This window comes from Lepidothrix coronata, unplaced genomic scaffold (genome assembly GCF_001604755.1).
Source record: "Lepidothrix coronata isolate B3197 unplaced genomic scaffold, Lepidothrix_coronata-1.0 Scaffold22, whole genome shotgun sequence".
NCBI lineage: Eukaryota > Metazoa > Chordata > Aves > Passeriformes > Pipridae > Lepidothrix > Lepidothrix coronata.
In genome coordinates this window covers 3169509-3181769 of record NW_016690202.1, presented here as the reverse complement: position 1 = coordinate 3181769, position 12261 = coordinate 3169509, and the positions used below count along the sequence as shown (strand labels likewise).

The 12261-nt window shown below is 44.0% G+C and overlaps 1 protein-coding gene across 5 annotated transcripts in view; it reads right to left on the bottom strand.

The window, feature by feature from the left end:
• The window catches only part of GCNT4 (glucosaminyl (N-acetyl) transferase 4, core 2), an 18602-nt gene extending 6563 nt beyond the window's left edge, over positions 1–12039 (bottom strand). Inside the window, exons 1-3 of one of the 5 annotated variants that reach the window (XM_017808357.1) lie at positions 11973–12039; positions 7818–8024; positions 5434–5509 (exon numbers count right to left, since the gene is read on the bottom strand). In XM_017808357.1, coding sequence (XP_017663846.1) covers positions 5434–5441 — 8 coding nt within the window. In that variant the 5' untranslated portion in view covers positions 5442–5509; positions 7818–8024; positions 11973–12039. Of the gene's footprint in view, positions 1–867; positions 1002–5433; positions 5510–7817; positions 8025–10059; positions 10205–11972 lie in introns of those variants that run through there. The other 4 variants (XM_017808358.1, XM_017808360.1, XM_017808355.1 and 1 more) reach the window with 4 other exon arrangements.
• Positions 12040–12261: the final 222 nt, after the last annotated feature.

The window sequence follows — 12261 nt, the reverse complement described above, 5'->3', positions numbered from 1 at the left end:
GTAAAGGGATGGCATGGAATACTTCCGTGATCACCTTTCTAGTTCCTTCCTGGTCACAAGCCGGTTTCCAGGAAGGTTCAGAGTGAAACTACCACACCCCAAAAATCACGCCATGCCCCTCAGAGTGTTGTCCAAAAGCTTCTTGAACTCAAACAGGGTTGGTGCTGTGACCACTTCCCTGGGGAGCCTGTTCCAGGGCCCAACCACCCGCTGGGTGAAAAATCTTTTCCTTATATTTAACCTAACCCTTCCCCCGACACAGTTTCATGCCATTCCCTCCCTGGGTCCTGTCACTGGTCACCACAAAGAAGAGATCAGTGCCTGCCCCTCCTCTTCCCCTCCGAAGAAACCTGTAGGCCGCAATGAGGTCTCCCCTCAGTCTTCTCCAGGCTGAACACCCCAAGTGCCCTCAGCCGCTCCTCCTACAGCTTCCCCTCAAGGCCCTTCACTATCTTCGTTGCCCTCCTTTGGACACTCTCTAAGAGCTCAATATCTTTCTTATATTGTGGTGCCCAAAACTGCACACAATGTTCAAGGTGAGGCCACCCCAGCGCAGAGCAGAGTGGGACAATCCCCTCCCTTGACCAGCTGGTGATGCTTTCCCTGATGCCCCCCCGGACATGGGTTGGCCTTCCTGGCTGCCAGGGCACTGCTGACTCACATTTAACTTGTCCTTAAGTAGGACCCCCTTTTGTATCCCAGTCTGTCTGTACATCCAGGGTTGCCCCATCCCAGGTGCAGAATCCTGAACTTTCCCTTTTTCAATTTCATATGGTTGGTGATTGCCCAGTCCTCTAATTTGTTGAGGTCTCTCTGCAGGGCCTCCTGGCCTTCAACAGCCCCTCCCAATTTAGTGACCAAGTTTACTTGTATCCTTTCCAGTCCTGTATCCAAGTCATTTATGAAGATGTTGAAGAGTACTGGCCCTAAGATGGAGCTCTGTGGAACCCCACTAGTGACAGGTCACAAGCCTGATGTTACCCCATTTACTGTAACCCTTTGTGCCATCAGCCAGTTGCTCACGTGTTTATCCGGCTGTGTGCTGGACGTTTTGTCCAAAAGTATACTGTGAGAGACAGTATCAAAAGCTTTACTGAAATCCAGAAAGATTACATCAATTGGCTTCCCTTGATCAGGTGGGTTACCTCATCAAAAAAGGGAATTAAGTTTGTCAAGGAGGACCTTCCCCTCATGAAAGCGTGCTGGCTGTGACTGATGACTGCATTGTCTTTCAGGTATTTTTTAATAACTCACAGCATAATCTTCTCCATAATTCAATCAGGTACTGAAGTGAGACCAACAGGCCTGTAGTTACCAGGGTCATCCCTCTTGCCTTGTTGAAATTCTTCCTGATATCCAACCTGAATTTTCCCTGGCACAGCTTGAGGTCATTTCCTCTTACCCTGTCACTAGTTGTGTGGGAGAAGAGGCCAACTCCCACCATGGCACAGTCTCCTTTCAAATAGTTGGAGAGAAAGATAAAATCTCCCCTGAGCCTTCTCTTTTCCAGGCTAAATACCCCAGCTCCCTCAGCCACTCCTCAAGGGACTTTCTAGACCCTTCAGCAGCTTTGTTGCCCTTCTAAATCATTTGACTCTCACCAGGATAAAGTTAATTTCTGCAAAAGACTGGGATTTCTTGAGGAACAGTGTATGACCAGGGAATTAAATCCCGTGGGACAGAAGTGCCACTGCAAATCTCAGCAGGTTTTGACTCAAGTGCAAAATGTTTATTTTTTACCACATGCAGCTCTCAGAGCCCTACTGAAACATAGACGTTCTCTCCAGAGGAGCAGGAAATGGATGAATGTGGCAGATGAAAACAGGAACTTATACCTACCCAAAGCACCTCTCTTGGGTAGCACTGACCAGATGCTAAATCCAGTTATCCTGCCCATGCAAATTTTTTCCTCAGGTGATGCCATATAGAGCACCAAAGTTCCATCTTTTGCACAAAGATTTTATATTATAAGCTTGGCATTGTCTTGTCTTTTCTATATGCAAGAAGACTCCTGAGACATATTTGCATGGCTCAGGACTCGAGAAGGGCAGGAGCCCCAGGTCTTCATCTGGCATAAGACTTCTGACCAGATCCTTACCAGGTTATACAGCCCTTTCATGAACTCTGACTCCCAGGGAAATCCTCCTCTCCTGCCTCTGCACCACAGTATTGCTAAACTTCTCAGATTTTACCCTCTTCAAGCTGGCCAACAAACACATGCGTTTGTATCAGTCTGATTAACAGACCCATTATCAATTTGTTACATAAAAAAATCTGCATTTCCCTTGTCATGAGCACTGTAATGCAAGACATACAAAAAAAATTCAAAAATATGGGAAGTGTCTCTCCCTTCACAACTGCTGCTAACACTCAGAGAAGATGAATGAAAGCAAAGCATCCATCCCTCAAGCACTGACTACAGCTCTTAGCCTCTCAAAGATCATGCCCTCAATTGCAAAGATCACTGTGTCAAAGGTTACTGAATTCATAAAGCCATGCACACTGCTCAGGATTCAATCGCAAAATGAAAATGGGTGAAGTTTTTGGGAAGAGGAGGAAATCCTGCTCAGGCTTCAGGTAGGAGCACAGAATGGTGGCTGGGAAGTGGCCCAGCTAAAAGCTTCCAGTCATGAACAGCAGGTGTTAATTGCAACTCTTCTGATTGAGAGCAAGGCTCTAGTGTGCCTTCTGCAATATTGAAGTTTAAAAGGGTTAAGCAAAGGTCAGGTGTGCTGCTAACTCACATGCAATCTAGTTATAAAACCCTGAACATCCTGTTCTACAAGCCACATGAAAAACTGATTGCATTTCACTGGCACTCCCAAAAAACATGTGCATTGCCTCAAGTCAATGTATTTCTTTCAAACTCTATAGAAACATTTCCTATTTTGGGATTTTTTGTATAAACTGAACTGAAATAAGTCCTAAAAGAAATTCAGTTTTGAATGAGAACAAAGTATTAGAGATGGCAACAATCTACGCTTTGGCTTATTCTACAGGTTAGGGGTTTTTTGTCAAAATTAAGGTGGATTAGAGCAATGTTTTCTTCTTCATTTGCATTTTTCACAATTAAAAAGAATGTTCTTTTCTGTAAAAATCTGTAGAAGTGTCAATCCTGTCCTCCAAGGCAGACCCCAAGAGGGAATGATGATTTGCCTGCCCAAAAAACTGTTCTGCAGTTTCACCTGCATACTCGGTAATTTTTGTTGGATTGTGATCTAAACACACTGGCTAAGGCCACTGTGCACTATCACAGAGGTATTAAGGTTATTGCAATATTGAAATTTATGACTCCTATGTTGTTTAATTTGTATTACTAATAGTTCCATAACATCGAATATCTAAGATGCTGTGGAAACAATACCAATCACTGTAAACTAGATTTAAATTGGTTTTGAGTCTGCCCATCTGAAGTTTCACTGTACTTACCAAACTGCTGAAAAGTGAACCTTATAAACTGTTGCATCTTCTCAGTGCTATGCAGACAAAGAAATTGTTGCAGGTCAGCTGGTGAACTACCTATCTGGACAACATAGGATACCTCATACCAGTCCAGGATATGTTCCCTGGGGGGAAGTAGACCACAAATACACAAAAAGGAATGGAGAGAAGCTGTGTCCACCTCCCTGTAAACCCAAAGCCCCTTATAATTAAAATAGGAGTTGCTGATGCTGTTCATTGGATGAAGAACAGAACAGTCAGATATTAACTGCCTGAAATTGTACATTATGAGTTGTGGTGGTCCAAATTTCTGCTCTGAACAGCCTCTTGTGAGCACATAAATTAATTCATCTGGAATAGCATTTAAAAAAAAAATTCCTTCAGAGTAAAATCAAGTTTAAAGCAGCACTCCTACTGAGAAACCATATAACCACTTTTATTATGTATAAGTATATATGTATAACCATCATACATTATTTCGTAGAATCACAGAAATACAGAATTACTTGGGTTGGAAGGGACCTTTAGTGGTCATCTAGTCCAACTTTCCTACCATGGGCAGGGACATTTCCAGTAGACAGCTTGTAGTTGTCCCACCACATCTAGATCTATTTTATGTCAGGGAGCAGAACCCAATGTGGTTAAACTACTCAGACCACTTCTAGATTTTGCCTTGAAAGAAACCAGCGGAGAACGTGTTCTGTATCCTGGTCATTCTACCACACACAATAAGACACACCTCGCCCAGACTAACCATCTGAAGTCCCTTTGCAGCTGGTGGAAAGATATAAGGAACTGCAAAGGATCATCAGTTTGTCTGTGAGATGGACTGGATGAAGCATTCCTGGGAAAGTCTTGGCCCCAGCAACCAGGAGAGAGGAAAAGAGCCCAGCTTCTGCACCATGACTGCAAGCTCTGCCAGCTCTGCTTGTGATGGTACAGCTTTGTTGTACTTCCAACGTGAAGTATTCTGTGGATAGCAGCATTGCACCCAACCCTGATCCTCTGCCAGGAACACCCCAGCATCTCCTCCATCCCAGAGTGGCACTCAGAAGCAATGAAGAAAAGCCAGCCTGAAAGCTGATCTGGCCAGCAGAAGTCTGAGTCAGCCCAGAGAATCAAGTTCCTGCTTGATTCTAACCTTCAATGGCTCATATGCACCAGTGCTGCAGCAGCTTCAGCCCTCTTTGAGGCCACCCATCTGTATAGGTTTAAGGAGGCATTTGAGCAACTCAGAGGAATGGACAGGTTCTCTTCTTCAGCACAGCAAAACTGGCAGGCTTTGGGCTCACACTGCCTCTCTGGAGGCATGCTTCTACTTTACTAAGACCCTAATGATTTACATATGAAGAGCCCTGGTTCCTGAGAGAGACCAAGGCTTTACTGCAGCTCCTCACACTACTACTTCTGCTGTTTTCATCAACTCAGCTTACCCAGAGTAACAGCAAATCCCAGTCTGTGCAACTTAGTGATGCCAATGTCATTCTTGCACAAGAGGAGTCTACAGCTCCCTTCACCCTGAGCAGGAGCAAACTACCAACTCACATTGCTCTTGCTCTGCATGGCAAGTCTCACCTGTGGTCTGCACAGTACAGAGGTGTTCCTAGTTTGTCTATATTCAGAGCACACTGATTTATTAACAGCTTGTGAACTACTTTGTTTGAGACACGATCTCTCCTAATGTGTAGACCTACTGAATTTATACTACTTCTTTTCTACTTTATCATTACCCATCAAAGACATCTGTGACTCTCTAGAGATGCCACTATCAGTGGGAATAGGGATTCTTGAAAAGTTCAAGCTGTGAGTAGTCAGTGCTCTCTCCTCAGTGGTTCTGAAATACACAGTACTCTCTATGAATGTGTCGTGAGGCAAACTACTTCCGTGCTCACCATGGAGCAAGAGTTAAGTGAAAAGGTCAAGTATGAATGCAAGTCTGTGGAAGGAGAGGGAACCGGGAGAGTGGATGCAGGGGAGCAGGAGTGCTCTTACCCCACCATGTGATTCTCTCTTGCATGCAGAAGCCCTTCTGCCTAAGAACAGCATGAACCAAGCTCCTTGCTGTCACCTAGGTTAAAAAAATAAAAAGGGAATGGATAGTGAGAAGAGCAGGAGCATCAGAACAGAGGTTGGGAAATTATGAAGGAGGAGAATGGAGGAAGGGAGGGTAAGTGCTTTCATGGAGGTAGCATTAAAAACAATAAAAATCAAAGCAGCAGAACAGGTGCTTTCTCCAACTCACTCATCACTCAAAGGCACCTGAGGAATAACCAGTGTCTACACTTTTTCTTGGAAACCAGGTCACAGTGTATTTCAGCAACCAACACCATTACTACGTAACACCAGGTACTATGGGAACAATTCCCTCTCCTCCAGGCAAAAACACTTTGGGAAAGTTCTCCCTGATAAAATATCTCTGTTTGCTTAATACACACCTGCTCACACAGCAGTGCAAACTTGACATGTTTGCATGACCAGCACTATGGAAAGATGTAGTTAGTTCCTTCTGTTTTTCCCTCTGGCCTATACAAATCAAGTCTGGGTATTGATAGATCTCTGGAAAAGGTAGAGAGACACTGTTCCTGGGAAGCTGGTGAAGAGTAAAAGTAATCATGTGCTTTACTAAGCAATTTAATTTATTTTATTTTTAGTAAACTGTCTGACTGAATTAAACTTTTAACACTACTTGATTATTCAATGGTGCTAGCTGGAAAAGTTAATTTATTAATGGGCTGGTTTTTACTGCTGTTAGCTGGTTATTTCCATTGCAAAATTATCTATTGATAGGGATCATGGGATTTCTGTAGGAATACCTTTTATTGGCATTAAATCTAAATCAGTTGATTCTATCAAGTTTGTCTGGTTTTCTACCCTCTTCCTCTGCATTGGAGCCTCAGCCTATGTTCCCGTAACACGGACACTCACTACCAGCCTTGTTTTGGCTTGCCTGTTTGATGTACTACTTAGATATTCTCTAAATGATGCACAACTAAATAACTAAGTAACTACTATTGTTTACATACTTAATTGCAAGATGTGGAAAAATACGTCATTACTTTTAGACCCCACCCTAACTAAATGATAAGTCTGCCAATTTTAAGACCCTGAATACTTAAAACAACACAGTGTCACCAGGAAAATAAAATTTACAGTTTAACACAGCCTGGTTTTTGCTTCTGGAAGAGGAAAGACAGGTTCTACCACATACATGGGAAACACAGGTTCAGCAAAGATTTGGCAATTATGGGTATCACACCAGAGTTTGTCCTAGTGCTAAGCATGAGGACTCTTCATTGCACAGGATACACAGACCTGTGTTTCCTAAAAGAACCTGCTGAGCACATAGTAAGTTGCTTTGCTTGTCTGTCTGCTACTCAGTCCCAACTCTTTGTATGCTCTTTAGAAAAGGCCAAATGCTCTTTTCCAGTTGTCTTCAATGGCAATCCCCATAATTTCAGTAAAATATCTTACATTAATTCCTGCATGCCCATGTCTCAGATATATGCTGAGGTAAAGAAAGTCTGTGTCTCTACTCTTTGCTTAGGAGAAGAGGTAAGCAACTTCTGTAGGGTCATGCAAGAAGACAACAGCACAAGAGAGATGTGAACCTGGTTCCTCTACATCCCCAACTAATCTGACCTGTTTTACAATAACTTTTGATGGAAGCTGTTCTGGTGAAGGCCTGAAAAGAAAAAGTCTCTCAGCAAATCACTTGGTACATCACATAGTACTTTGTCCTGCCAGTCTGAGGATTTGCAGCCCTCTTAAAGTTAGAAAGTGTTAAGAATGCCCAGAGATAGTCAGTCCTGAAAATTTCCAAGCCTGATTGCTTATACACTGAGTATTTAAATGCTCTTGACTTTTTGAAATGGGAGTATTCATGTTTACCAAGGATCTAGTGTACTATAAAGCCAGGAGTCGAGGAAAAAAAAACAAACACATACCTCAGCAAATAGTGTTTACTCCCTTCTAATTCACGGCAATATAGAGTTTAACAGCTTTGTTCTGACTCATACAGGAGTTTAAAGCAATACTACTACAGTGGAGAGAGGGTTAACTTTTACTCCTAAGCTATAGTATAACAAAAAAATAAGACCCAAAGGGCCAGAACCTGTATTCGTTGGCAAGGAGAAGCACTGTAAAAGAGGGTGGAAGTTTCCTGTTAGACAGGAAGACAGGAGAAACTGCACCACACTGCAGAAAAGCTCCCATTAAGAGCTCAAAATATTTCTCCATTTCCTTCACCTCTCCACTAAGCTGCCTGCAGACTCTCTGCAAACCCCTTGCTGTAAATCACCCTCTTTGAGTCAATTCCCCCACCAAAGTCACAACTTGTCACATCAGCAAGATCGTTTCATGGAGGGCTGCAGACCTACCTCCTGGACTTTGCTGTGGTCTCTCCCCCTTGCAGAGCTCTTTAGGATGCTCTGCCCCAGGATATCAGCACAGGCACATCCAGCTTGGTGGGTGAGCGAAGTCCTGGTGTCTGCTTCATCCTGCCACTGCCCGCAGCCTTCACCATCATCAGTGTTTCAAGCGCGTATGAAGCCGGATGTACAGAAGTAGTAGGGATGACATTGTTTCTTGCACAAATTACAAAAGAAAATTGTAAAAGTTAGCTGAAAAATAGTGAGCATCGAGGCTTTCTATGAAAAGCTGTGGAAGACATTATCTGTATAAGAACCTGTAGTGGGTTGACCCTGGCTGGACACCAGGTACCCACCAAGGCTCCTCTATCGCTTCCCTCTGCAGCTGGACAGGGGAGAGAAAATATAACCAAGGGTTTATGGGTTGAGACAAGGACCAGGAGAAGCCCCTTGTATCCTTGGCATCAACTACCTCAGGAGAGAGTACTCCAAGAATCCAAAGGGCTATCAATAGGCTTTTGGTGTAGCTACTCTGAATACAGAGAAGATCAAACAATTAGGTACCCTGCCTGGCCTCTCAGAAGATCCCTTCATCATGAGATTGCTGCAAGCCGAAGACCAGCAAGTGCCAGTTGCTACCAGAGCAGTGCACCAGCAGAAATCACACCAAGACTCCATAATTCCCGTCTATAAGCTAATTTGTCAACTGGAGAGCCAAGGAGTGCTCAGCAGGACTTGCTCACCCTTTAACAGCCCCATATGGCCCGTGTAAAAGTCTAATGGAGAGTGGAGACAGTAGACTATTGTGGCCTGAATGAAGTCAAGCTGCCTCTGAGTGCTGGTGTGCCAGACACAGGTAAAGCATCTAGCAGCTTCTCACACAAGCCACCCCAGTATTCCCCCCACCACTACCAAAACCTGGCCACACAAACCCAATACAGAATCCTATATTTTTGTTTACCCACGTAGCATTTCTAAGCACCAAGAAGGTAGGGAGGAAAAAAGAAGGTAAGGAGAAAAAAAAACAAAACAAAAAACTAAAAAAACAGATCACATCAAAGCAACATAATTTCCTCTACAGCACACTGAAGAGGACTTGGGGATAGGCAGGAAAGCACTGAGATGTGAGGAGTTTTTGTCAAAAGCCTCACCAATAAGATGAGCATGGTACTTCAGGTACTGAGACCTCAGGTCTTGGAGGTCTTGCTCCTTTCACAAATTAAATAGCTCTGACACTAAGCCAAGACCAGAAATTTGGGCTACTGTTCTGAGACCCACAACTGATACTTCCTGAAATTCTGCTTGGATGCGTGATCCGCATTGCAAGTTCGCCTGTGCGTAAGTACTTTATATGGTATACAATGTCTCCTACACGGCAAGAAATACATTTTTAGGCTATTATACCTAACTTTTCTGTGTCTAATGGTTACAAAGAAATCTGAGGAACTAAACACTGTACTAATTGCATATACAACAAACAATTATCACAGTATTTTCCCTCAAGGAAAGCACAGCAGCAGTAACTCCTCTCCATCCATATTTTGACCAAAATACTGTGCACACCAGCCTCCTCTTCATCATCAGACTTATAACCTGCACTTCTGTGGCTAGAGTAGGCTGAATCTCATAAGCTCCAAATCTCATAAGCTCCAAAGAGAGCTCAGGATCATGGGATCCTGCAGTCCTGCCTTAGCTCAATGGCCCCAGCACAGCAAAATTGTACAGAGCACAGTTTCTGGATTCCCCACTTAATATTTGGCACTCTCTGTATGCATAAGATGCCATGTGGCATGACAGTAGCTGAGTCAACATTACCTCTTCTCAGTCTGATGGTAGGGTATAGTGGCTAATTGTATCAAATGTTATTAATTTATTTTAAAAAATTAAGAACATAGAACATTTTCTGTGAGACGAAAGCTTCCAGCACATGTAAAACTGGGAAATGCCTGCAGACAGCTATGCATCTTTTGAGTAATCTTTAGGCTGCTGACTTGTCCTTGCCTGAAGAATCAAGTATGCAGAAAGACCCCTCCCACCAAACAACAAGACACCATAAAAATGCACACAGGCCAACTGCACTCCACAGCCAATACAAAAGGAAAAGGTCTTTGACTGGCACCAGGGTATCCTGCATGGGCCAGGGACTAGCTTCCTAACACACCAAACAAGCCACACTGTAGTTAGATAATATGACAGAACACATTGTAGGAGGATGGGTGGGTCTCTGACGTGCTGGTATGTACCCTGTCACCTGCTTATTGATGCCTCTCTCTGGGCATGATGCAATTACAGAGCTCCTCTTTCTTCACAGCTGTCTCTCTTGTACTCAAAGCAGAGGGACCTGTGCATTGCACATTGCAAATCCTGGTGAACCCCTCTTCATTTTTGAGTGTTTCAGTGAGAGGTCTGATGAGGCTTGACTTGTTGACAGCTACGCAAAATGTAACTCCCTTGCTGGATTCAGCACCCTGCTGTTTATGTCATAGAAAAGAGCTTTTTATGACTCATCTGATGTATCTCTTAGTTTCTTTATCAATATTTCCTGGAAAACCTCAAAATGCCTTTCTGTAGCTGTAACAGCTATGCAAATGCTGTAAGGTTAATTCTTCTGAACTCATCTGGACTGCTTCTAAAGAATCTCAGAGATATAGTCTCTTGCCTTTTACCAAGCATTTTTAAGGTCATCACAGACAGCCTGTTGACTCACTAGAATAATTTGCACATATTAGGCCAGAAAATAACATGCATAGTACAGGCTATGATCTACAAAATCTATAGAACCTAATGCACAAGCAGTTTTCAGTGTCTGGACCACTTTCCTGCACTCCCACTGTAATACCAGCACAAAGGTGCAGCCAATACAAGTAACTGAAGCCTGAATGTATTCCTTATGACCATTACTGCTTTTCAAAAAGTTAGAGTCCTTAAGAATTGCTCATTTATATGATGCATGTTTCAAAAAGCATTAGCCAAGTTTCTTGGCAATCTTTAAATGCCTTTGCAGCTGGGCAGCATAAAGAAAAAGATAAGAAATGGACCAAACCCCAGCAGCATCAGATATATAAAACCAGAAACCACATCTGCACAAACATAGTAGCATTTCACTTCCCTTTCTATGACCTTCTCAGAAAAGCTACATGCATGAAAGAACAAACCCATCCAGCCCAAGATGTCGCCTAAGAGTACTCAAAAGCAGATACTTGGAAACAGAACTCTTGAACACCTTTTCCACACATTCTTTCCACTTCCATTTCCTTACAGGTCAGCAATTGCCAAAGACAGCGGTTACAACTGTCCATTTCTCATGAAATTTTGGGTTCTTCCATCCAGTCATTTTTTAACCTACCTAAATTTTCTGACATCCGGAGACTAGGGAGTATGGGGGTGGGGGAAAACACTGTACAGCTGACTTGACCATTATGTAAAAACCCACTTTCTCATACTTGCTTTCAATATTTTGCCCTCCAGTGTCATTTGACTGTTGTAGTTCCTAGTCGGAAAGAGAGGAAGCAGCTCTTTCCTGTTCACTGCCTCCACTATGTTACTATTAAGGACACGTGCCTCACTCAAAATGAAACAGGCTACTTTACAGACTAGGTCTTCGGAATGAGTTAGAGGATGTTCAATGGAGCAGATGCTCACATTGGAGCACATGGATCACAGTGGAGGTTCCCCTTAAGGTCTCCTTCTTCAAACCTTACTCTGATATTAATAAATCTGTCGGCCCCATAATGAGGGAGAAGCTGCTACCGTCTCTCTTCCAGGAAAAAAAATAAAAATTGTGACGGATTCTTGCTATTGTTACTCTTTGTTTCCTCACAAGGAAAAAGAGCCTTTTTCCATACTAAAGAAACGACTAAGTCCTCTTAGCACATTTAAACACAGATACAGACTAACATGTACGTTTTTAGCAACTTACTGAGAGATGAAAAAAGGCTAACATCACAACAAACCCGATTTCTGTTATCAAATCACCCTCAGTTGGTGTATAGCTCCTCGAGAGCAGCTTATGCGGCTGCAACATCTGGGCAGCCGCCTGCCTGCGGGGGTGCGGGCAGGTGCGTGCCCGGCTCCAGGCACCCCTTGGTAAACTCTGCCTTGTTTTGCTTCCGAGATGCAAAATCACCCCGTAACTAACTTTTAAGACACACGGCGCCTTCTTACCAGAACTTTCCCGCAGCACCGCCGACGCCGGCACCGATCCTGCTCCTCCTCCTGCTGCTCCGGCCGCCTCCAGCGCCACGCCCGGCCCGGCCCTCTCGCCCCCGCACAGCACCGCCCAGCTGCGCTCCCGCGGAGCCACAGAGCTGCTGCCGCCCTTTCCTCCTCCTCCTTCTCCTCCTCCTCCAAATTCTGCCGCCGCTGCCGAGCCTCCAAGTTTGCGCCTATGGCGAAGCCGCCGGGAGACGGACAGGAGCTGCTGCGGCCCCAGAGCGCCGCTCCGCGCAAAAAG